The following is a 26,498-nucleotide window of genomic DNA, read 5'->3' as shown; positions in this document are numbered from 1 at the left end:
AAGTCGTCCCTTGCCTTAATGCTGTTAGCATATTTTAGCACTGGCAACCAAAGGAAAGAAACTGGAATGTTCCTGCTTGGGGGTTTTTTTAGGGAAAAAAAAAATGTGACTTGTGAAGAAGTGTGAAGTTAATGTTTCTGTGCTGGTTGTGAACAGAACATCATACACAGTTTGGTATCTGCGCTTGGCAGAATTGTGATCCCTGAGAAACTGACCTGCTTGGTGATCACTAGAATTAAATTTGACCCTTGGAGGCAAAACCATTGTTGTCTGATATAAAACTTAGTCTTAGGGCAGGAAAAGTTGGAGAGTTTTGTTGCCACCAAATACATGATTCTTTTGGATGCCTAAGAGTGACAATTAAAAACAGAACTCTTCTGAACTTAGTGGTGGTTCTTCATACTGGATGGCACTTCGGCTCACCTCCTCTCAAAACTGGAAGTCTTGGGCTTCCGTGGAAGCAGGAGAGCTGCGCTTCTGCCCAGCTGTGCTCGGCTGCGCTCCGTGCGTTCTCCCCGTGCAGCAGCAGTGCTGCTGTCGGGCCGTGGCACGGAGCGCGGGCGGCGGCGGCAGTGGCGGTGCCAGCCCAGGACACGCACGGCTCCGTGCCGCCCGTGGCCGCGCCGGCGGGACCGGCAGCGGCGGCGGGTCAGCCGCTAGAGGGGAGGCGAGAGCCGCTTATCCCGGTGCCTGGCACCGCCGGGGAGCGCCGGGAGCCGCTTGGCCGCGGGCGCACTGAGCACGGACACAGCCGGCATCCCCTGGGTGCCGCCAACATCCAGCGGTGCTCGCTGGGGCGTAGAGTGCGCGCTGATACGGGTGCTCTTCCCAAGGAGCATCCCGCTGCTGTGGTGGGTGGTGTCCTGAGACGGGCTTAGACAGAAACGTGCCGCGCTTCGTCTGAGCTGGAGTTCTGCCTGTGGACCTGCTGCTCTGCACAGCTTCCCTCTCGCCGGGCTCCAGCCTGCAGAAGAGGAGATTGAGGGGAGATCTCCTTGTCATCTTCAGCATCCTCGTGAGAGGAAGCAGAGGGGCAGGCACTGATCTCTCCTCTCTGGTGACCACAGGAAACAAGGGAATGGCATGAAGCTGTGTTGGGCAGAGCTTAGGTTGGATATCAGAAAAAGATTCTTCACCCAGAGGGTGGTTGGGCCCTGGAAAAGCATCTCCAGGGATGTGGTCACAGCACCGAGCCTGACAGAGTTCAAGGAGCATTTGGACAGCACTCTCAGGCATGTGGTCATATTCTTGGGGGGCTGTCCTGTGCAGGGCCAGGAGTTGAACTTCAGTGATCCCTCTGAGTCCCTTCCAGCTCAGGATATCCTGTGATTTTTACCAGTAATTATGATTTGGTACATAGATTTACCATAAGTTGTTTCATCCTTCTGTAGAGAACTTGTAGGCCCACAGTTTCTGGTAATTGGGAGTGGGGCTGTGGCCGAGCCTGATCCCCAATGGGCTACAGCTGTGAAAAGCAGGTGAGCAGCATTGGAGGTAATGAAACATGGGGTCCACTGAGCCTCATCCCCAATGGATGAGGCTACAGCTGTGCAGGGCAGGTTAGCAGCATTGGAGGTAATGAAACATGGGGTGCACTGAGCCTCATCCCCAATGGGCTTACAGCTGTGCAGGGCAGGTGAGCAGCATTGAAAGCAGTGAGACCTGGAGTGCCCAGGGCACTGAGCCTCATCCCCAATGGGTGCAGCTGTGCAGGGCAGGTGAGCAGCATTGGAGGTAATGAAACAAGGAGTACACTCAGCCTCATCCCCCAATGGGTACAGCTGTGCAGGGCAGGTGAGCAGCATTGAAAGCAGTGAGACCTGGAGTGCCCAGGGCACTGAGCCTCATCCCCAATGGGTACAGCTGTGCAGGGCAGCTGAGCAGCATTGAAAGCAGTGAGACCTGGAGTGCCCAGGGCACTGAGCCTCATCCCCAATGGGTACAGCTGTGCAGGGCAGCTGAGCAGCATTGGAGGTAATGAAACATGGGGTGCACTGACCAGTCACAAAGGGAACAGAGGGCACACAGGTGCAATGCATGAACAATCAGGGTATAAAAGGTTGGGCTAAAGAACAAGTAGAGTAGATGCTTGCAGCCTTCTGATGAGGTATTGTGCTACTCTGTATGGGTTGAAGCCTTCTGATGTTGTGCTGATACTCTGTGCATGGTGGCCCTCTTGACTGTGCTGTGGCATATGCTGTGACAAGAACTGGTGTCTTGAACTTCAAGGATTGCTCTGTGTGTTGGGGATGGGCATAGTGGGAAGTGTCCTGTGTAGGGAGGTGCAGGGCTGAATGGAGAGAGGAGAGCTCCCAACCAGTGAGTGCTCCAGGTCAAGGTGAGGTTGCTTTAGGATGGATGGGCAGTGCAGGAACTGCATGCTTTGGATGTTGATGTGAGTTATGGCAGTGCTGTAAATCTTGTCTTCATATGAGCCTAATTTTGCTAAAAGTGGTGTCAGAGTCTTTTTAATAAGGCATTATGATTTTGGCTTCAGTTTTGGGTTTTCTTACTCTCTTATGTCCATGTGTAAAATGCAAAGCATATTTAATGAGGGAATACTTCAAATGCTTCCAAATTAATTAAAAACAGTTCCACATCTGGAATAAATCCAGTACCTTTTATGGATGGCTTCAACTTGATGGTTTTTCCCTCTTGTGAGAAGCCTTGTGACTATTCCTGTGTGGATGCTTGTGGAAACTGGAGTAACAGAATCTAGGCTTATTTTACAAAGGAGAGAGAACTGGAACCCACAGAGATCAATAGAATCTTGGTTTTTATTCCAGCAGACTTTGATAAGACCTAATAATACTACATGATTGTATGATAGGCCTGTATATGGTTGGGTTTTCTCAGGGTATCTTGTCTTGAAGGTAACTGCAAATCTTAATTAAAATTTGTTGTTTTTTGTGGCTCAACTGCTGTTTAAATTCACACAGCTTTCAGAGGGGCTTGAATTTGGCACCACAAAAAAAAAATAGTGTTTTAATAATAAGCTGGTTTTTTTTCCTTCTGCCTTCTCTGTGCCCAGAAGTAAAAAAAAAAATATGAGATTTTTCTCTATGAGAATGTTGTGATTTAAACTGACACAACTAAGTGACCTAAAGATAGGCTTATTGCATAGATAAAAAATGCAGGGTTGGGTTGTTTGAACTGCATTAGCATCAGAATAAGAAATGTCAGGGCAAGTTGGCTGAGGTGCCCATGCAGAACTGGGGAGGGTTGTTCTTTGGAAAGCTTCTGAGCTGGGAATTCTTTTCTGAGCCATAAATAAATAAATCTGTGTCCTGAACAGTTAATGAATGCAGGAGTCTGGGCAACTTTAAGCTGTTTGGGATATTTAAGAAACCCACATGGTGCTTTTGTTTAGTATTGTTGATTTCAATTTCCCCCCTAATATTTCCATTTTAAGGTTTTTGTTGTGTTGATTTTTATTTTTTTTAGTTGCCTTATTTATGCTGAAATATGCTGTTGATAATGTTTTTGCCAGCACTTTTCTGTAACTCCTACTGCAGTTCTGTTGTATGTTGCACCAAAATACTGCCCCTGAAACTTTCAATTCTTGACCTACGGCTGGAGATCACAGAATTTTGTGCTTTGTGTACCTTATCTTTGGAGTTGTCCTCTGGCTGCTTGTGCTGCATCCTCTGGGGATGCCAAGAAAATTTTAACTTTCAGGGATCCTACTGTGATTGCATATACAGCTTTTCCAGGGGAACTCAGCGTGTTTTGCAGACCAAAACTAATTAAACCTCATGACATTCATGGCAGACAGATAAGCATAAACCACAATAAGTAAACTAAAACAGGAAAAGGTGAGGAACTTAAGTTTCCCATGGTAGTGAACAGTGACATTCTACTGAAGCAAGCTATAGGTGCCACGTACCTCTGAAAATGAGCATGCTGTTGACTTGGCTGGAAGACTACCCTTTTGGCAGTGGATTTTGTGGAGGTTGTTAATATTTACAGTTTTGAACCTAGCACCTGCCTATTAAAGATTTAATTAATTCAAATTGCCTTAGCATTTCCTTGCTGCTGAGTTCTTGGTGACTCTGCATAAGCAGTATCATCTTGGGAAGTTACTGAAATGTCCTCATGCCCTTCCAGGCTTTTTTTTAAATTCAGAGTTTTCTGAATTAAGCAGCCTTGATTGGAATAGTAACTTTTTGCATTAAGTAGAAAGTGCCTGACAGAGGTGTGCCAGCTCTCACAACACTGACAGGTTGTGACCCTTACTGGGTTCTGAACTTCATTGATGTGGTGTTTCTAGGTATTCCATCTTTGATGTGGCTTTTAAGAGAGGCTTGATACTCTTGGCATTGCTGCTGTCATGGCTGTTGGTCATAGGCAAAATAAAAAAACAATGCTGATGAAGTGGCTGAGCTGACCATACAGTACAATGGAATGGGAATGAGAAAGTTCACTCACTTACAGGCTTTGAGTGCACAGCTGCTTCGAGTACAAGAGTACAGGGTGATGCCTTTAAAAATAAAGGGTTTAGCCAGTCTGCTAATCAGGTAATTATAAGCTATAAGCCAGATTTTTTGGTATACTGATACAATGCAGAAATTCCCATTAGGACATGCTGTACAACTGGGATATACTGACAGAGAGTATGGCCCTAACCTGTACAGCCTTTTAAGAAAGCATTTTAGGCATTAGGAGCCAGTTAAAAGGTTAATTGGGCGAGATCTTTTTTGTGGTATGTGAAAGTGAGCTTTGGAGCTTGAGAAGAGAAAGCAGCAGACAAAACAGTGAGATGTTCCAGGAGATGAAACTGTTCAGGGTGTAAGAATGAGGATCAACCCTACACTGTCTGGGGGTTGACCCTACACAGTCTGGAAGAGGAGAAGTGTAAAAAAAGTAACAGAATAAGAAAAAGTTCTTTAAATGATACAAGACACCCTGCCCCGCCCCCCCTCCCCCCGAAAAAAAAAAACCCCAAAAAACAAAACAAAAAACTAACAAGCTGTCTTTAGATCTTACAGAGATGACAAGGGTTACACTGGGAAAGGAATAAATTTTGGGAAAATGTAAGAGACAAGGCCTGAAAGAAGAGGGACCATGAAGGTACTGGTGGAACCTCTTTTACCCAATCAGCATCTCTGAAAGCATCCAGGGTAGTGAGACAGTTCTGTTACTGTGTGTGTTGTCGGTCAGTCACGGAAAAAAATGAGCCAAAAAGGAATGTAAAGGTCACATAGACTGTGGGGGCATCTGGAGAAGCTGGGATGTTGAGGTATGTGCTCCTATAAACTGTCACAAGTACTGGAAGAGAGGAATACCAAAGTTCATCCTTAGCATGACAGAGTGGTTGAACCCACTGGTACTGCCTTCTGTTCAGTGGGTGTTTGGGGTAATAAGCTGCCACAGAAATGAGGAGAATAAATGAATGCTTGCTGAAATTGAGCTGAGAATCCGGGGTTTGGCATGATGCTCTAAGTGCCAACACCAAAAAGCAGGAGTTAATTTTGCATTGGCTTCCTTACTGTAGCCTGCCTTCCTACGAAATATCCCAGAGCATGAGCTGTTGATATTGCAGCATAAGTATTAATTTTTGAATTAATTTTAATAATGTGGGAAGGAGTCAATATGCAGTAGTGCTTGGTGCCAATGAAATGGATTTCAGACCAATGGGGTCCGGAGAAGAGTGCAGTTTCAGTATTTCTCCTATTGCACATTTCAGTTTGCTGAGAACCTGGGGCAAAGGACTCTGCTTCATTTATTGCTGGCTATGCAGTTTAATTAGTGCCCATCATTACTGAACAACTCCCATGAAGGTGAATACAGGCTTAGAGAAATCTTCAGCTTTGCAGTGGAACTCTGTAACTAGATGCTAAGAAGGGGCTGTTCATACACAGGAAACAAAAGGACCCTTTATGTAAAAGTAGCTTGTTAGCTTTTTGTTTTTAAGCTGTAGCATGTCTAAGTGATCAGGGATGTCGCACACTAATAAACTGGCCAGTTCCTCCAGAATAGACGTTCTTGGTGGTGATTTAGAAGGTGCATTTATACAGTAGTCTCCAACTTCATTACTACGCTGTTTCCTTGGTTACTGAACATTTTGCATATAATTACGAGAGGGACATTAACAATGCTTCGTGGTTCTAATGGCTTTAATAAAAGTTTTTCATATTGCCTGGTTAGTGATTCTCTTTTTCCTTTAATATTCTATACTTGAGAGGAAGAACAAAAGGAAGTGATTCTTGTCAGCTAATTTGCACAAGTTCTTTTGAGCCAAGAACAGGTTTTATTTTTTAGAGTGTGGAAATCCTGCATGCTATTTCTGGAATTGTGTTGCTGAATGGGTTGTAAATAGGGGTTAGAGTGCTACGATTCATTGTAACGTGGAATTCACACTGTTTGGGAACAATTTTACAATAGTAAAGGAAAAGCTGTTTAAATGCTGGGCAGTAAACAAAACTTGTTATGAGTGTGAAAGCATTTAAATACTTCACGTGTCTATTTAAGGCTTGGGTATTTTGATAGTGTTCAGTATGTTTCTCAAAGGTACTTTCTGCTCTTTACACACCATCTTGGTTGCCTCAACTCCGGCTGTTGTTTAACAAACAGTTTGAGCTGCCATGGACATGGAAAAGGATCCTGCCTGCCCCAGGCGCCCGTTCCCATCTCCCTCCCTCCCTTTTGTTCACAGGCATATTTGCAATAGGGCAGCTCAATCCCCACTGAGAACAAAATCAACAGAAAACAAATAAACAAAACCCAAACTAAACCAAAACAACAATAACAAAGACAAAACCAATGCCAAAACCATGCATACACACACAAGCAACAAAAAATAAAAACGAAAAATGATACAACAGGAAAAAGCAGGGGGCTTGAGCCTGGGACAGCTGCTTTGGTGGCCACGGTGGCTTATCCTGCTGTAAAGTGAGCACTAAGCTGTGGCATGAAAGGATTATGCCTGAATATAATTAGGTTTAGTTGTGCAGAGTGTCTGTAGCTCTTGCAAAGAAGTTGGTAGGAGCCTCCAGGCCGTGGTACTCACGTGGTGATGCACGGTCTGTCATGGCCCTTCACTGATGCTGCATGTGGGCATGAAGCTTTGTGTGTGTTACCTCCGTGGTTTTTGCACATCTCATTGTTCCACTGGCTGCAGAGGATGCTTTCATATGCACTTGAGGAACATCTGCTTGGGAGCAGTATTTTTGCACGTCAAAAAAAGAATTAATGCTTTCATGTTCTTCAAGACTCCGTTAGACCTTGGGATATTCCCTAGAAACACAGCAACAAGGGTTTAAACTCTGAAATGTCTGTAACTGTCACAGGCTGTGTAGTTACATGAGGTATGAGGGCAGCTGGGTGTGATGAAATGGGCTGTGTGTGTGAGTCTGTGTGTACACCCTCAGTCAAACTAGAAGTGTGCTCTCTTACTGGAAGCTGGTTTCAAGTTCAAAATGTTGTGAGTTTTTTAGTGTTGAAAGAACTACTTTATATTCCTACTGATGCTTTTTCTTCAGAGAAACAATATATTGTATAGTTTCATTTAATAAAATAAAAGCATTTTTCCAAAAGCCAGAGAATACAAAATTTAATAAAGTGGCATTTGAAGATAAATTCTAGGGATGCATATGAGAAGGTTTTTTAACAGTATACTCAGTTTTATTGAAGTCTTCACAGCAGCTTTCATATGCCGAAAGCTATTGGCAGTCTTTTCCCATCAAAGTGGTACAGAACAATATTATATACAGATATTTTGTCCTTACCCATAATAGTTTCACAAGTGAGGCATGCTGCTTTTTTTCCCCTTAGTTTTGGATCTGTAAGTTTGCTTTCTAAGCTTATGCACTGCTATTTTATATAACTTTATTTTCCCCCTGCATAGTTTCATCTTAAAAACACAGAGGAAACAGGTTAAATTATTCCCAATGATCTTGATCTTTGACCTGATGCTCTCCAAAACAACTTCTTTTGGTTTTTTACCTTTCTGGAGATTTTTTTTACCTTTCTGGAGATTTGCAGGGGTCAGCTTGAAATGGCAACTGACTTTCATTCAGTGCATGGTGGAGCCTGAGGAAGAGCTATTTGCAAGTAGTGCCTTGTTATGTGGAACTTCATTTTAAATTGAGGTTTCAAATTCAGGGGCAGAGAGCCTCACTGGGCATGAGTTAAAAGTTATTTAGGCTGGAGTCCTTTTTATTTCATGTGAGCAGTTTTCCCCTTCTCTTGTCAGAAGAAAGAGGGAAAGAAAATGGTGACTGTGGCCTGAGCTTGCTTCTGTGGGATGCTGTAAGAAGCACTACCCTAGCAATGCTCCTGGGAGCTGCACACCATCACAGCACCTTTGGGGTGAGGCAGGAGTGATGGAGCAGCATGGCAAAGCCATGCCTGGGTTTTGAGGGAACAGGTGGGATGGTATGGGTTTGCTAGCACTGATTACTCCCCTCTGGGTGAGCAAACAGAAGGTGTAGAGCCAGTGACTGGCTGTGTTTTAGGAACATGTGTCAGCAGCTTGGGGACATAGGATCTGCCCCATTTATTGGCAAACATGAGGATGGATGTTTAGCAAGTGATGTGGTCACTTCACTAGCAGTTTCTCTGCTTGTCAAAGTGTCTAAGGGATGGGGTGGCTCTCTTAGGAAGATTTATCCACAGGGACTTGGTGTGGCACCAGCAGGCAGGGACTAGTCAGACCAAGGAGTCTGACAGTGAACTGAGGCACAGGAGGGAGAGTTGATGAATTCATGGGGGACTGGGCCTGACCTTGCCTTGCACGTTGAGGTGATTTATTCCAGGCAGTGTTTGGTGTGCCTGGGATTTTGGAGCACAGGCTTTGCAACTTGACCTTTGGCTGCATGTGATCCTGACTCCAGGAGAACAAATAGAAAAGGATAAGACATTGAGATCCATCTGTTTTTCTTGATGGCTGCCATTGTAAGCAACATAATGGAGTCATAACCCTATTGTTGCTGTTAATATTATTATTACCTCTGCCTTACTGGTCTCCATTTCATGATCAGTGTCCACTTAACTTTCCAAGATCTGCATGTAGTTGTGAAGACTAAACCCAAGCTCCTGACCAAGCCCAAGCTCCTGACCTGTGAATAAATGATGAGTTTTGAATAGTAGCCATGGCAGTGAGAAACACAACTGTATGACCCTCTGTTCTGGGAGTTTAGGCCATAAATGTTGGCAAGTACTGCTTTGTAGGGAAACCTTCCTGCCCTAGATTTTGCAGGTATCAAGGGCAGCATAGCAAGGCACTGAGAGCTGGAGTATGTGGGAGGGTTCTCCTGTGCACCCTGGAGCAAGGGGCTTGAGACACTGTGCCTATTGCCTCAGCTGGAAATGGGCTAAGTGTTTGCACTAACCTGACCTTCAAGTATGCCCGAAAATCTGGGACCTCAAGGGCAGTGCTGTCAGGGCAGGTGGAGGCACTTTGCAGTGGAAGCTTTTGTGACAGCCAGTGAGTGTGGGTGCCTCAGAAAAGTCCAGTACCCACAGGGATTTCAGGAGGTAGATAGCAGTCTGCCATGGAAGTTCGTTCCTGCTTCCCAGTGTGCCTGGTTGTGAGGCTCTCCATGAAGCCTGGGCTGCTATGCCCTTCCATAGAGAAAGGGCAGATTGTAGCTCTGTATGGCTGTTTCCCCTGGTTTTCCATGCACTGCTCCTGTAGATATTTGAGGAACATGCTTCTCCAGAGGGAAGCGTGGAGCTCTGCTAGTGAGGAGAGCTAAAAGAAAGACGAGTTTCTTTTTTCTTCTTTTCCAAATTTTGTATGATTTTGACATTTGAAACTGGATTGTAAATGAAAATACACTTTTTCTGAGGTTCTGCCTCTTCTGCCAAATATTTTAAAGGCACTTTTCCAAGGTGATTATCAAAAATCTGCATTAAGAGATCCCACATTTAATCTCACATATGCTGATTGCCATGAAGATATTTTCAACAGATACTCTGCCATCGTCTCTGTTATTCTTCAGGACATAAATAACTGCTGGACTGTAGATGACTCTGTGGGTAACTGGCGGCTGGCTTATGGGTAACCTCTTTTCTGGCACAGAAATAATGGGTTGTTTGTTCCTTCAGTTGAAGTCCTGATGTGTTTTGATGTTTCTGATTTACATTTTTAGCACTGTTCTTGATACCATTCAGTGTTCTGTGAACAGTCTTTAAACTTGGTGTTTATTTTGGAGCCTTGGTTTTCCAGCAAACAAATATGTGATTAGCAATTAATGGTTTTGCTATAAATAAACAAAAGTGAACAGTTCAGCTTTAAATAGTGATCTGTGCTCTGTGGAGCTTTTAATTGAGCCGTGTCTGCAAAGCTGAACCTTTCCAAACACGCAACTGGCTTTGAGGGACTCCCAGCTGTGGTGACTGAACTGGCTGAGTTGGAAAGCTGAAGCTGTGGTGGTTTGAGTTAATGTATGGTTAGCTAAAAAGTGGTTGTCATCTCAAATATCTGTGTGTGAGCCGACCATTGGAGGGGGGCAGAGTCATGGTTTCAGTACGGATGAAATGTTTGAATGTGGAAAGAGTTCCAGGATGCTGAAGACTTGCAGTGCTGTGCTTTTCCCTTGAGGGCTGCCCTCTGGGTGGTGATGGCTGGTGGAGGTGGCACCAGAGGCACTTCCACACAGCCAAGACAGATCTGTCTCTCCAAGTGCCACAAGCACGCCCTTGTGCGCATCAAAAATAGTATGTTGTTATATTCCCTTCAATATAATTGGATTTAGCACCTTGTATAGATTTGGGCATTTCTAATGCAGATAGCTGTCCAAGGCCAGCTTTTTTTGGAGAGCTTTTCTTCTTGCAGTGATTGACCTTAACACATGAGCTGGAAGGAAATTTCTAGGTTTCTCTCAGAACTGTTAGAAAAGTAGATGCAGTCAGCCTTAAACCTATTTCCCACATGATGTCTGCAGTATGTATTTCACTTATCTGGGAGAAAGTATGATTTATTTGACCTGATGTAGCTGTGCATTGCTTTTTACTTAGGCAGGTTAACCAACTACTATGGCCAGATCTGGATGTAATTTAAAAAAGTAATGGGAAGAGCCCTCTCTCGAAATACTGCCTCTTAAACAAGTGACAAACTTTTTGATTTTTTTTTTTTTTTTAGAAAAAGTTGGAGAGCAGCCACTGTATTTATCAACAATTGCTTTTTTTGTTTGTTTGTTTCTTTCTTCTTGTGAACAGTTGTGGACTTTTACAGTTTGTCCAAGTTTTCAGAGACTGTTTCATCAGAGGGCCACTGAGAGGCAGATTTTGGGGAGCTGGCTTTCAGGAAGGGGGCTGCTCTGCAGTGCCTAGCAGCCAGAGCCATTTAGGGATCTCTAGCTGGTTGTAGATGACTCTGGTGTGTTGCTCCAGAAGCAGCTCCATGTCAGCCTGTGACACAGCGGGAAGTGCCAGCACCCTGCAGATTCCTGCCCTACCAAAAGAAAAATGTTCATTGCTAAATCTAGGTTTTGTTCTCAAATCTCAAACTTGTTGAGAATCTCAATCAAAATATTTTCTCCTTCCACTTCCATCATGATCTCTTTCTGTTGCTGGGTGTCAAAGCTCTCTTGAAGAGATATGGCACTGCAAAACCAAAAATCCAATTCCTAGCCTCAAGATTATTTTTTCTTTCTTCCTGACTAGGTTGGTAAGGTCTAGCTAGTTCTCAAGTGATTGTTCTGTTTAATTGTGTTTTTCTTTAAAGGTACCTGGCTACACTCATATATCTTCTTTGGTGTAGAGTGAAAAGCTTTATCCTACAGCTGCTTTGTAAAGTCCTTACTGGACTATCATGATTTTGATTTGGCATCTCATAATCATCGGACCACATAATGGTTAGGGTGGGCAGAGATCTTTAAATATCGTCTAGTCCAACCTGACAGTGTTTTTCCTTAATCTCCATTTTATGTCATGTGTTTTATATTGAGGTGTCAGCAGTGAAGAAGCTTTTGTATATGCATCTCTATTTTCAATCTCCCTTCATTTGCCCATCTATAAAGGTCTGGACCATTTGAGCTGCCCTGCCTCCCTACACAGAGTGTCTGAGGGAGATATATAGTATTTTTTTCCTCTGAGAGTAACAGCGTACTGCTGTCCTTATACCTACATACCTATTTATGGCCCTGGAAACAGTAGTTGTAAATCTCATGGACTTCTTTCTTACTATAAACTGTATTCAAATAGTTTATACAAGCCTCTGCCAGCTGTCAGAAGGAGTATGTGCAGTATCCCAAACACAGAGCAGACCAGAGGCAGCAACCAGCAGCAGCTGGGACTAGTGGGTGTGAGTTTGCAGGAGGACAACCATGGAAGAGAGTTCATGGTGCCACATCCCTTGTGTGGCAAAGATGGAATATGTTTTTTAAGCTGCAGGTACATCATCTTCACATCAGTGCTGCAGCTCAAAAAGTGTTTATTTCATTGCTGTGTTTCACCAGATACTGCAAAAAAACTGAGATTCTGATTGCTCTAGAGTTTTGTACAAAGACTATCTCATCTCAATTGTTGTATTGTTATTATTTAGCATTATTATTTTCATTATGGTAAGGGCAGAGTTGCAAAAAGCCCAGTCAAATCGCTGCTCAAGTCCCACTGTATGCAGCTGGAATGTGCCCCATGGCAGGCTGTGGTTCTGCCCCCCATCCTCAGCAGCCTCTGGGTGTGTGAGTAGAGCTCTTGCCCCTAAAGAACAGAGGTGCAGCTTGGTAAAAAGCTGTCTGCTTGGAGGGGATACAAATTGACTTGTGGTGAAGGGAGAGCTGGGGAAAGACCAGCAGCAACAGGAGTGAGACTCGTCAATGCTGGATTTTTGCTGCTGGCATTACACCTTGAAAGAACTTTCAAGCTAGGACTCCTTGAATGGGGGTCAAAGTAGATTTATGAATAATACATAAGGGAAAAAAAAAAAAGACCAGATAAGCAAGAAATAATATCATTGAATGTGCTCCATAAGGAAGGCCCCATGAAAATAACTGGCTCATTTTGAAACTGCCCCAAAGCGTCCCCATTTTACAGTGACTAAGAACCAGGAGCCAGGGGGAATTTGAGATACACAAAGCGTGAAAACTGGATAGCAGCCTTTGTTTCCCTGGAGGCAGACCACCAAGGGACAAGCTCAAATCCTTTGTAAGGTGGCTCCCAGGAATTCACTTTTGACAGATCTCACATGGTGGCAAATTATTCCTCCCCCCTCCTCCTACATTTTCCTCCAGCCACGTTTCATCCCCATTGGGAAGGGGAGAGTCCAACAGACCCTTTGCACCCTTTATTTGGGAAGAAAAATGATGCTCAGCCCCTGCTCACAGGTGGAAGCATTTGCTGATGAACTGATACTTGGCAAAAATTGGTGTTGTATGGAAAAAATCCCCAGCACCTGCTAGCAAAACAAAGTTATTCATAACATACGGCTGGGTGGCTAAATCTTCAATTCCTAGGGACAGCCTGAATTACACTTGCTACACGCTGAGCGGCCTGTCTCCTGTGTGGAATGACATGCAGGCAGCAGGAGGATTTGCAGCTCTGAGAAAGGTTAGGATTTATAGGGCTGTCTCTTGCAAGGGCTTACTCTGCAGAAATGATCATTTTGTCTTCACCTTCTCTTCTGGGGATAAACACATCATGATATAATCATATATATGGAAAAGCAGATCTTCGTGCTCATCGGGCAGCAGGTAGCTCCATGAATATGTCTCCTGTTGTAAATCTATCAGTGTCACTAAGGTTTTTTTTGCCTCCTGCCTAGACTGGAACACAAATCTTTAATTCATTTCTGTATGGCACATGTTCTAAATTCCTATTCTGTATTCTGACTTCTTTCCCTGGCCAGTAAATTGTTAGCCTTTCCTAACTGGGTGAATTACTGTGGAGTGCAAGGAAGGTGTCTGGCTAGGGGAAGTGTTGTTCAAACATGCTTTTTTCCCTTACTCACTGTTAATTTGACAACATGTGAATGATATTGTCTGTGATAATGAGAGGAGAGTTAAAAAATCCATGTCTCTCTAGTCTGTGTTTCAGCTTTGCAGGTAGAATGACACCTTGGTCTTTAAACTCCTCGATTGATATCTTCCATATGCCTAAATAATAATTCCCATGACTTCAGAAGAGTTTTCAATGATTCTATGCTATGGAAGACACTTCTTCCAAGAGGGCACTGACATACATGGACTGTCACCTCCTGGTTGCAATATTGACAATGGGTTTGTTGACAGTTCTTTCACTGATGCAGCTTGATGCAAGTCTTTCATAGGTGACAACTGCAAACCTACTACAATACTTTGCAATCTTCCTTGTAGCCTTTTTGCAGCTCCTAATGGCCTGGTCATTCAGAACGTTTTTTGTAGTCAAAACCTTCTGTACCTTTTGCTGTTGTTGATAGAAAATAGCACTGAGAAGGGGTTTCATGCCTTGTGTTTTGATGGTTAGACCATGAGACTAAATTAGCTGATGTTGATGTTTGAATGACCTTGAAAGATTAAGGCCACTTACAAAGAAACCAAGAGCTTCTGTTCTGGAGCAGATGCAAGACTTCTCTACATGCTACTTAGACTTCATGTGAGCATGATGTTACTGTTCTGCTTCCCAAAAATACCTTTACATTTTCAAATATACCGTTTTTGCTGTAAAGCTTCTTAGAGAATTGTGGCAACTCTCTCAAGGAAGCAAAAGTAATTGCAAATTGTAGTATTTATCCATACCATGAGGTCTCCAATCCTGTCTTGTGTGAGTAGACACATGTCCTTTCCCAGCTTCACCAAGAGAAATGCGAATTAAGATGACAACCTTTCAGTCAAGGTTTTTTGACACCCCCCCCCCCCCTTTTTTTCCCCATACACATAGGTGCATAAATACCTCTACTCTCAGAAATTTATCTGAATTTTTTTTTCCCTTCTCATAGCCCAGAGGACCTATATATGAGCTCCACTGGGTTCTTCACCCTTCACTGAAGCTGGAAGTTAAAGCAAAAATAAGTTTCTTCTGTCTGCAAAAGACACGTAAAAAAGTCTTTAATGGTTATTTTGTGTTAGTTAGTCACATTGCCTGAATTAATTTGCCTAATGGCCAACTGGAAACATGCTCTCAGAGTATAACTTGGAGGCAAAGTAGGGAGAGAGGAGAAGGCACTTTTGTTACCCCTTCTGTTGCCCACTAAAAGCTTATTCCTCCTGTTTGCTGAAGAAATTTGCCTGCTCTATTCCTTATATTCTATAAAAGACCTTTTGGCTTTTGTTTACCCAAGAGACATATGCGCTGTTTTTCTTTTTCGAGTATTTTATGATGTGGAGGTCTTTGGATTTAGAAAATTAGCCTAGGGAGAAGGAGTCAAACCAAGGAACAGATAGCACTTGTTTCACATCTATACATTGAGTTAGAACCATTTATGGTGTGCAGGAATCCTGAAGTTCCTGGGACTTCAGCCTTCCTTCTCTGTCTGGTGGGGTGTTATGTTTGGATGCAGCCCAGACTGGAGGTTGCCAGAGCCAAGATGAGATAAAGGAATGATGATCATACCTCTCTCAATTCCTCTAAGGAGCCCCAGCCACCTAGAGGTCCTTGCAGCTATTCTGCAAGGTTTGGTTCATATAGTTAGCCAACTTTGTTCAAGGAGCAAAGGAAAATGACTCAAATGATTAATGGAATTTAAAATCATAGAGTTCTCAATGATATTCAAATTTATTTTAAAGAGTATTAAAAATCAAGACACACTGTTCTGTTTTTCCATTTTTTCCTTCCCACTTCAAGGCAGAGAATTTTATGAGCAGTAGAATGGAAAGATTCTGGACTCCTATATTGTGGGGTTTTTTTTCACTTTGTTGGGTAGTTAGAAGGGATTTGTTTATGTTAAGTCTCTGCTGCCATTGTAGAGCAATTTTCCTCTCTCAGAAAGCTTTTACCTTTTTCCTTTTTCCCTGTTCCCTTTTCATTTAATTTCCTTTATGTTTTTCCCCTTTTTTTTCCCTTCATACTAACCATGCTGAGCAGTACTAGAGAATTTTTATTTTAGTAGCTCCTGACCAAACATTTTAAAATCAAGCAAAAATAGTCACAACCTTTCTCTTCACTTTAAACATAACATTTTTTGACAAGCAGTGCCTTTAAAGAAATGCCTCCTAATTTACTGCGGGTTGCTTTGTACTTTGTTTCTGTAACCTATCTCGTTACATTTCCTGTGTGTTAAGTATGTATGTATTATGAACTCTTAAAAACAAATATCCCAGAAGAAAGGAATTCAGTAAATGAATAAAACATTCTTGGGTTGCCCAAGTGGCAGCTTAATAGCTCATCCATTGGGACTTTCATATAATATAATGGTGATAGCCATAGAAATATATGGATAGATGAATAACTTCAATGGGGAGCTTGTTACAACTCTGCATACCACATTTGAGATGAAGTCAAATGCTGAAAGTGCTGCCTGATGTGAAGGTCCAATTTTTCCAGTGCCAACCATGAAATTCTACCTAAAAATACATAATCTGTGTGTCTGTGTATACATATGTACACATAGCTAAAACATGCTTTCAATAGCACACATATACATATGCTGCTTTAAGGTGGAAATTAGTGTTTCAGGACTGATATTAATTGCACTGAACCTCTAAAACTTGGTGGACTATTGACATGACTGAGCCTGCAGCAGTGTGTTTGAGATAAAGTCTTAGCCCCAGCCTTCTTTAAAAATTATAAGATAAATGGAATAGGAGTATAAGGTTGTTGTGTTTTATTGTCTAGGATATACACAACTTTTTCATTAGGTTCCCCTAATTGCTGAGCTTTGTAAATATCTACATTGATGCCTGTCTGCCACAGCAGTCTGTAACATTGGGTAGGGCTGAAAGTAAAGTTTCAAATAATTTATTTTATTTTAGTAATGATATTTTCAGGAAAACTGATTTCCAGTTATGCTGGACTTGGAAACCTGATGTTGATAGCCCTGAAAGGTAGAGAGAAACCTGCTCATGCTGAACCATGGCATGGACAGGAGAAACTAGACTACCAAATGAGACAAATAGGATAAGACAATTCATCTCCTTACTTCAAAGAATAGGAAAATTAATTTCTAGGAAGTTGCTGAACTGTGGTGAAAGAAGTCTAGATGCTCATATGAAATGTAACATCAGTCTCTTTTGTAAGCCAGCAAAAATTCTCTCTTTTAGCAGGGGGAGAGAAGGGTATTGTGGTGTAGACAATGGACGCTGAAGTGCTCTTCATGAAAGGCAGCAATACAGTGATTGTCTGATTGTTTCAATAATGCACATCGCAGAAAAGGTCCAGCCTTTTATTTTCCCATGAGAGCTGTCTCATTAGAATTTCTCATTTTCATTGGCCAAATTTCCTCAGCAGTTTATTGTATGTTGTGTAAATACATGTGTGTGTATATATATATATATATATATATATAAATATAAATACAACTGGCATCATCTCCCACACTAGTCTGAGGTAACAACTTTTACTTTCAGTACTCAAAAGTAATCCCATAAAGCCCCATGAAAATAAGGGACTTGAATATTTTCATACTGGTGGATTAAATTGATGAATGTTTGTTGTGCTGAAGAATAAAGTGCCACTTCTGGTCTTTCAGCTGAATGGAGTGGTAACAACAATAAAATAATCTTTCCCATATGAAGTAGACGAATTCCATCCTGGGGCTTCTGGAACCTGTTCCCTCAACCTGTTCCCTCATGAACCCTAAGCATATTGGAGAGTTGTGCTTATTTGATGTATGAACTGTATGGAACAAGATGTTAATCATAGGACTCCCATGCTATGTGCATAGGAATTGAGTGGGCATATTCAGAAAAGGAACTACCACAAATGAAATTCATTGGCTTCTAGGGGGAATGCGGGTCCAGGAGGTGATGCATAAATTCCAAAACTTGCATGCAATTTATAAATCTCCTTGGGGAAGCTGAAATCTTGTTGGAAGTTTAAATTAACCTGTGTCATTGACAACTTTTACTATCCTTTTCCTCCCTGTGTTCTAGCTTGGAGAAAACTACATTTTCAAGTAGCTTTTAAACAACAATGAGAACAACGTGTGTGTGCAGGGGGTCTTTCAATCGTTGCCTTTTAAAATCAATTTTTATGATTTTCACAAGTAGCAGTGCATGTACTCTGTAACAAAGATACTTATTCCCATCGCCTTATGGTAGCACCTGCCTAGTTTCCTCAGGCTCCTTTCCTTGCTGTCAAGGAGGAAGGGATAGATAAGCAGGACTTGGCTCCCCCCTTCTGCAGTACCCTCCAGCAACCTTCAGCCAGTGCCTCCACTTATTCTGTCTCTGCTTGACCACACAGTTTAGATTCTTGAAGTGAGGCACTGGGCCTTTTCTGAAGGCATTTGTATTTAAAGTAATGACTGCATAATGACCTTCTTATTCTACTTGTTCTTGATGGCTCAAATGTCATCATTCTTAACTGATCATAAAAAAGTAACATTTGACTATGACAGTAATGCATACATATGAAAATCCTGTCTCTCTTCCAAATGTTGGGACTGAAAAGGAATTTTCCAATATGCTCTGAAAACAAACAAGTTTAGGCTTAGGTGGAGCTGCTGATAAATAAGAAAAAATAATTTCTGTATGTGGTTCATCTTTCAATATAAATTTATACAAGTATGTATAGTGGATTTTAAATTTTTTTAATGTGATTATTATTCTGGACTGTATGCATGTGTAAATGGATGTGGTAGGGTCTTTTATTTTAAAAATGTGTGCATACATATATGTAGTTATATGTATGTGTGTATATATGTATGTGTGTACATATATATACATATATATATATGTGTGTATATATATATGTATATATGTATGTGGACATGCATATATACTACTCAAACAGGTGTGAAAATACCCTGACTGGTGTGATTATATGTCTGTGTGTGTATAGTGTTCTCTATTTCTGTTTTGTTAAAGATGTGGTGAATTGATATTACATAGATTTTACTTTCAGTTAGAAATTTAGTAAGTAATTTTGACATGTCACTTCACAGTACGGTTTTTATCTCTTGTTCAACTATTTCCTGTTTTTCCTCTCTGTCACAGGGTGAAAGAATGATGTGATGGATGTGAATATGGGCCGCTGGTCAGGCTCACGGCTACCTCCGTCATGCCTTGCCCTTCTGATTGTCAAGTTCCTGGCCTTGGTTTGCCAGGTGGCTCACGGGATTTCCCCTCCTGGCTTTCACTTCACACATTCCACTTACAATGCCACAGTGTACGAGAATTCTGCAGCCAGGACCTATGTCAACAGTCAGACGAGGATGGGCATTACCATGGCTGACCTTTCCTGGGATATCAAGTACAAAATAGTGTCTGGTGATGATGAGGGCTTTTTTAAAGCAGAGGAAGTCATCATTGCTGATTTCTGCTTCCTCAGAATAAGGACTAAAGGTGGGAATTCTGCGATATTGAACAGAGAAATCCAGGACAACTATTTATTGATGGTAAAAGGGTCTGTCAGAGGAGAGGACTTGGAAACATGGACAAAAGTGAACATCCAGGTGTTGGATATGAATGACCTAAGACCTTTGTTTTCACCAACCACGTACTCTGTCACAATAGCAGAAAGCACTCCCTTAAGGACTAGCATTGCACAGGTGACCGCAACAGATGCGGATATTGGGTCCAATGGTGAATTTTATTATTACTTTAAAGGTAAAGTTGATCTCTTCTCAGTTCATCCTACGAGTGGTGTTATCTCTTTAAGTGGCCGGTTAAATTATGATGAGAAAAACAGATACGACCTTGAGATTCTGGCAGTGGACCGTGGGATGAAGCTGTATGGAAACAATGGCGTAAGCAGTACTGCCAAGCTTTATGTTCACATTGAACGTATAAACGAACATGCCCCAACAATAAGTGTAGTAACCCACATTCCCTCCCCATCAGACAAGGAACCTACCTATGCAGTTGTTAATGTTGATGACCTAGATGAAGGAGCCAATGGAGAAATTGAATCTGTTTCTATTGTTGCTGGAGATCCTCTGGAACAATTCTTTCTGACTAAAGAAGGGAAATGGATGAATGAGTACAAAATCAAGGAAAGAAAGCCTATTGACTGGGACAGCTTCCCTTATGGTTACAACCTCACTCTCCAAGCTAAGGACAAAGGATCTCCTCAGAAATTTTCTGCGGTCAAACTGGTCCACATTGCTAGTCCCAAGAAAGAAAGTATCCCCCTGAAGTTTGAAAAGGAAGCATATGATATTTACATCAGTGAATTTTCACCTCCTGGTGTGGTGGTTGCAGTAGTTAAGCTGATGCCTGAGCCACAGGGTGTGGAATACAGAATATCTCCAAGTGAGGATGCTGAGTATTTTAAGATCAATCCCAACACAGGCCTTATTACTACTGCTCGTCCTTTGAAAATCATTGAGAAGGACCTCTATGAATTAGAAGTATATGCAAACAAAGGTGGTGATTTAAAAGCCCAGGTTACTGTCAGGTTAGAGGATGCCAACGATCACACTCCAGAGTTCCAGCAGCTCTCCTACAGCTCATTCGTCAATGAAAGTGTCCCAGTGGGGTCCAGCGTTTTGGCAGTGTCAGCCGTTGATGAAGACAGGGGAGAGAACGGATACATCACCTACAGTATTGCCAGTCTGAATTCACTGCCATTTACAATAAACCAGTTTACAGGTGTCATCAGCACATCTGAAGAACTGGATTTTGAGTCCTCACCAGAAAGTTACAGGTTCATTGTGAGAGCATCAGACTGGGGTTCTCCCTACCGCCACGAAAGTGAGGTGAATGTCACCATATACATTGGCAATGTCAATGACAACAAGCCCCTCTTTGAAAAAGTGGCCTGTCAGGGAGTGATTTCATCTGATTTTCCTGTTGGTGGTCACATCACTGCTGTTTCTGCAATAGACATAGATGAGTTAGAGCTTGTGAAGTACAAAATAATCTCTGGAAATGAACTTGGTCTTTTTTATTTAAGTCCAGACTCCGGTGTCCTGCAGCTTAAAAAATCTCTTGTTAACTCTGGCATAAAGAATAGCAATTTTGGCCTTAAGATAACGGCAACTGATGGAGAGAACTTTGCTGATGCTATGTTTGTTAATATTTCAGTAGTTCATGGGAAAGTGTCTTCAAAGACCTTTAGCTGTAGAGAAACTAGAGTTGCTCAGAAGCTAGCAGAAAAATTGCTCAAAAAGGCAAAAGCAAATGTGAAGCTGAATTTGGAAGATGGTTTTCTTGATTTTTATTCAGTCAACAGGCAGGCACCTCATTTTGATAAATCCTTTCCTACTGATGTGAAGGTTTCAGAAGATCTGCCAGTTGGTGCCACCATCCTGAGGATAAAAGCCTATGATGCTGACTCAGGCTTTAATGGAAGAGTACTTTATACAATTTCTGATGGTAATGTAGATAGTTGTTTCAACATTGACATGGAGATGGGGATACTTAGTGTTCTCATGCCCTTGGACCGTGAAAAAACAGAGCTCTATCTCCTTAATATTACAATTTATGATTTAGGTAATCCACAGAAATCTGCGTGGAGACTGCTGACTGTCACTGTGGAGGATGCAAATGATAACAAGCCTGTTTTTCTACAGGACAGTTATTCAGTTAATATTTTAGAAAGTACAAGTCTTGGTACTGAGATTATCCAGGTAGAAGCCAGAGATAAAGACTTAGGATCTAATGGTGAAGTGACTTACTCAGTACTGACAGACACCCATCAATTTGCTATCAACAGTTCCACAGGAGTGGTCTATGTTTCAGATCAACTAGACCGGGAAGCAAAAGCAAACTACACACTGAAGATTGAGGCTCGGGACAGAGCAGAGAGTGGCCATCAGCAGTTTTCCGTTGTGCCTCTGAAGGTTTTTTTGGATGACGTTAATGATTGCTCTCCGGCCTTTATCCCATCCAGCTACAACGTGAAGGTCCTTGAGGACCTGCCAGTTGGCACTGTCATAGCTTGGTTGGAAACTCAGGATCCAGACCTGGGCTTGGGAGGCCAAGTGCGCTACTCGCTGGTGAACGATTACAACGGGCGGTTTGAGATCGACAAGGCCAGTGGCGCCATCCGCCTCAACAAGGAGCTCGACTACGAGAAGCAGCAGTTCTACAACCTGACCGTGCGTGCCAAGGACAAGGGGCGCCCGGTTTCTCTCTCTTCTCTTTCTTTTGTGGAAGTTGAAGTGGTGGATGTTAACGAAAATCTTTATACCCCTTATTTTCCTGACTTTGCTGTCATTGGATCTGTAAAGGAAAACTCCCGCATTGGTACAAGTGTTTTGCAAGTTGTTGCTCGAGATGAGGACTCTGGAAGAGATGGGGAGATCCAGTATTCCATCAGGGATGGCAGTGGCCTGGGGAGATTCAGCATCGATGAAGAAACTGGTGAGTTTTGCTTCTAATTTCTCCTTCATAGAGGTTTTCTTCAAAAGCAAAGCTGAGGCATAATTGTTTTCTACCCTTAACAAGAAATTCAGTTCTTCTTAACAGGCAAGATAAAATTAGAAGTAAGGATTTTCCAGGCACAGCAAGGACATGATTTAATTACCTGGTTACATTCATCACTCTGTGGATGTGAAATAATACGCATTTCTTTTCAGAAGCTATGTGAGTGCTCCATTTAGAAGTCAGTGATAGTTACAGAATGACTCGCTTACAGTCACTGCATTATCTGTTGATCACTGTAAGTTACTCAGGCCACCTCCTGATCACATCACAATACTCATGACTTTAGATCCAGTGTTAAACCCAATGAAATAAGGCGCATGAAAGAAAGATTATTTTGTCCTAAAACCTATTTGTGGCCTTGTTCTTGTTGCTGGGAGTCATTTTTCATGGGAGTTACTCTGGAATGACACACCATCCTCTGTAATACACTTTCTTGTGTTTATCAGTGTTGGTGTGCTTATGTAAAAGGTAAAAATCCAGGGAAATGTTCATAGCTGTAAATGACCTGTGCTAGTTTTCCTTTGGTACCAGTAGTATTATAAATATTGATGTTAGAAAGCATTGTTAATATAGTGAAGCTTCTTCAGATGCTGAACTTTATTACCATACTACCCTATTGGAAAATGTTCAAAATACTAAATATAAAAGTGTGTTTAGTAAAACACTTAAAAACTGGCTGTTTAAATGTCTGATGGTTGTTGGGAGTAATGGTGCAGCTGTGCACCACTAGAAGTAGTGAGGGAATTAGAAAATATTAGTCAACAGTTTCAGAAATTACATTAAATATGTTAGGGCTGTGGATTTACTGTGGTTTGTATGTCTTCTTCTGAAGCTTTTAATTGAGAATGTGGTATTAAACATAAGATTAAAATTTATGTTTTGGCAAATTCAAACTGTTTAATCAAATGTCAACTTTCTAAACTGAACGTTATGAAAAACAGACGACATCACAAATGCTGTGGCTCTCATAGTATAAGCAGAGAAAAATATTTTATTCTATTTTTGCTACAGCCTTGCTGCTACAGCTGTACACAGATGATTGCAGTCAAAACCTTATGTCCGGAAACATCAGACTTGAGTGTCAGAAGTCAAGAGGGCAACTAGTGTAATTTCCAGGAATGTTAGAAACCCACATATCCTACAGCGCTGATAGTAGCGGAAGGCATTCAGGCAACATTATTTAGACATTTGGAGATGTGTTTAAATATTAAGCTCCTGCATTTGAAAATGTCATCCTACCTATTTATTGAGTTGTATCAACTTCGTCTCGATGGGCTCTTTATAAGGCACGGGGAGGTTGGTGCCAATGCTGCAATATTGATACAGAAATCTCAGCATTTGACATTTATTGAACTTAAAAAAGCTGGTGGGGAAACTCCACCAGCTCACTGCATGTCACTCATAAGTGAAATAAGCAGTTTTTTACCCTGTGCCTACCCTAGTAGAGGTGATGGCTTAGAATAAGTTAGGTCCCTTGTTCAGTAAAGCACAAATCTTGTTTTAACGGGAATGGAAATTGTACTCAGTGTTCCAAATATACTTTCTTTCTAAAATTGAAATATATTTTGTGGAGGCATAAAAGCCCCAAATCTCCCAAGACGCAAAGATTTTTCTGCCTTTCACTCTTTCATGAGTGTCATGTGAAAATGTGCCAACCTGTGCGATTTCACTTAATCATTCCAGAAGATAATATAGCAGATCAAGAGGTTTGGGACTCTTGTTTCTGATTTCTGCAGATGTTCAATGCCATGTAAGCCTTCTTGAAAGCAATTTGAAGAACACTTTGGGTGCTGAGCTGCAGCCAGGGTGATGTGGAGGGCAGGGCTTCAGGGTTACTCCAGGTCATGCTGTTGTAAGCTGAATGCAGGATTTGACCTTCTGTGTCAAATAAAATGCAACATTAATACTCTGCTATTGAACCGGTGGCAACTTAAATGCTGCTGAATGATGAATCAGCTTTCTAGCTGTAGAAAAGGGCTTAAGTCACATATTGAATTAATTTATAAAGAGATAGCTGTTTATTTACTTTCAGTATAGTTCATTTGTCACTTTTAAACTGACCAACTCTATTGGCTTATGTGCCGTCTCTCCTGAAATTTGTGAAAGTAAGCAGGAGGGTGAAGTACAACAAATCAATATTTTTGGCTGCTGCCTTAATGAAAAGATGACTGCAGCATCCATTATAATCATTAGGATATAAACTGGGCCAAATTCATCCTGATATATGAGCAGGCTGAACTGCAAGCAAATCTGTGCTTTCAGCAAAATTCTGCTCAAATGCATTGTTTTTATTTTTCTGAAATATTACATGTTAGTGGTGTTGCCCTGTGTGTTGAGTGAGATGTGCTTTTGCTTCCTGAGGCACATGGATACTGAGGAGTTGAAAAGCAGGCCTTCATGATGGATACCCACTGCGCCATGCAGCTGTGCATTTGTTCTCATGGTGTCTCCTTCCACTACAGATGTAAATAGGTGCATAATGGTGCATCTGGAAAAAACGAGGCTCGGGGGAGATCTTCTCACTCCCCACAGCTGCCTTAAAGGAGCTTGTAGTGAGGTGGGGGTCAGTCTGTTCTCCAAGTAACAAGTGTCAGGACAAGGAGAAATGGCCAGGAGAGGTTTAGATTGGGTGTTAGGGAAAATTCATTCATTGAAAGAGTTGTGAGCCATTGGAACAGGCTGCCCAGGGATGTGGTGGAATTACTATTTCTGGAAGTGTTCAAAAAACGTGTGGATGTTGTACTCATGGCTATGGCTTAGTGATCAACTTTGCAGTGCTGGGTCAATGGTTGGGCTCAATAATCTTTCAGTTGAAAGTTAAATGAGTCTATGATCTATCTCCAGCAAGCTTGATCTAGTTTTTGGCTTTTCACAACAGGCTTTTCTCCATCCAGGTAAGAACAGTGGATTGCAGTCAGGGAGCTTGGGAGTCTTCTCAGTATTGGTCCTTTTGGATCCTTCTGCACAGTGTAAATGTGCAAATCTGGGTGCTGTTGTAGCTTGGTGAGAGTTGTACCATGGGGGTGAGCCTTCCTACAGTGCTGCTCTTTGCCTCGTGTCATATAGAATTGGTAGATTGAAGAGTATTGTTATTGCAGCATTCGCTGCTAAATATGCCAGTTCATACACAGTGGTAACCAGAAGCATAGCAAGTATTTGCCAGATAGAAGTGTGAATCACTTCCTAATTTGCTTTAGTGGATTTACTTTCCATTTCCAGGAGTCAGATCAAGTACAAATCTGTAAATAAACAGAAAGTCTCCTGAAGTGGATTGCTGCAGTTCCTGACCTTTCAACTCCATCTGTGGTTTCCCACTACCTTAGATAGAAAATGAAATTTCTCATGGGTTTAGAAGTCAGTCATGATTTATAACTAAAAAATCTGGTTTCAGACTTTTCTAGAGGTTAAAAAAATGGAGGAACTTTTTTTATTTATTGACTGTTGATATAAATGTCAGAAACATGCCATTTAAAAACCTTGCACTGAGGAACATGTAATGTGATCCTTCTGTCTCCTGTTATAAACTGCCTTTTTTTTCTTTTCCCCGTCATGTTCATTTTTTTGGGATCCAGATATGTAATCTGTTATAAAATATGGTCGTCTACAATGAGAACTAGTCACTGCAAGCTTCTTCAAGTCAACAGAAGGAAACAAGGCACTGAGAAACATGATTCATTTCACCCTAATGTAAAAATATGAAATAAGTTGGGTGAATCATGCTCTAAAAATGTGTGAAGGTCCTTGTGAAAGTAGCTCAGGTAGACATCTACGCTGAGGGCCTTGCTTTGGTCAGATGTAGCCCATCCCTGTTAACTGTGAACAAGAAGATTTACTGTCAGCCTCACTACTAGGTAATTTGTTATGACTCCTCTCTGCTAAATTCATGGTTTTAATCTAGTTTCTGGGAATTATCTTTCATTCAGAAACCCACACATAAGTGCGCTTCTAGAAAAAAAAATTGGAAAAAAAAATTTAATCGTGTAGAGGTGAGAATAATGTAAAAAATAGTTTATAATCATTTTTTGACAACACAGTGTTAAAGTGTCCGACCCTCTTTTCTAGCTACAGAAATTGATCAATCTCTTATATTTGGGTCTTGCAGAAGTG

At 41.8% G+C, this 26,498-nt stretch overlaps 1 protein-coding gene across 10 annotated transcripts in view; it reads left to right on the top strand.

The window, feature by feature from the left end:
• Nucleotides 1-26,498, top strand: part of FAT3 (FAT atypical cadherin 3) — a 400,048-nt gene that overhangs the window by 68,368 nt on the left and 305,182 nt on the right. For all 10 annotated transcript variants that reach the window (XM_077173992.1, XM_077173994.1, XM_077174000.1 and 7 more), the window contains exon 2: nucleotides 19,017-22,328. In XM_077173992.1, coding sequence (XP_077030107.1) covers nucleotides 19,034-22,328 — 3,295 coding nt within the window. In that variant the 5' untranslated portion in view covers nucleotides 19,017-19,033. The remainder of the gene's footprint in view (nucleotides 1-19,016; nucleotides 22,329-26,498) is intronic.

The sequence above is a fragment of the Agelaius phoeniceus genome, chromosome 2 (assembly GCF_051311805.1).
Source record: "Agelaius phoeniceus isolate bAgePho1 chromosome 2, bAgePho1.hap1, whole genome shotgun sequence".
Taxonomy (NCBI): Eukaryota; Metazoa; Chordata; class Aves; order Passeriformes; family Icteridae; genus Agelaius; species Agelaius phoeniceus.
The sequence above is the reverse complement of the archived record's forward strand: the minus strand, read 5'-3'. Positions and strand labels throughout refer to the sequence as shown.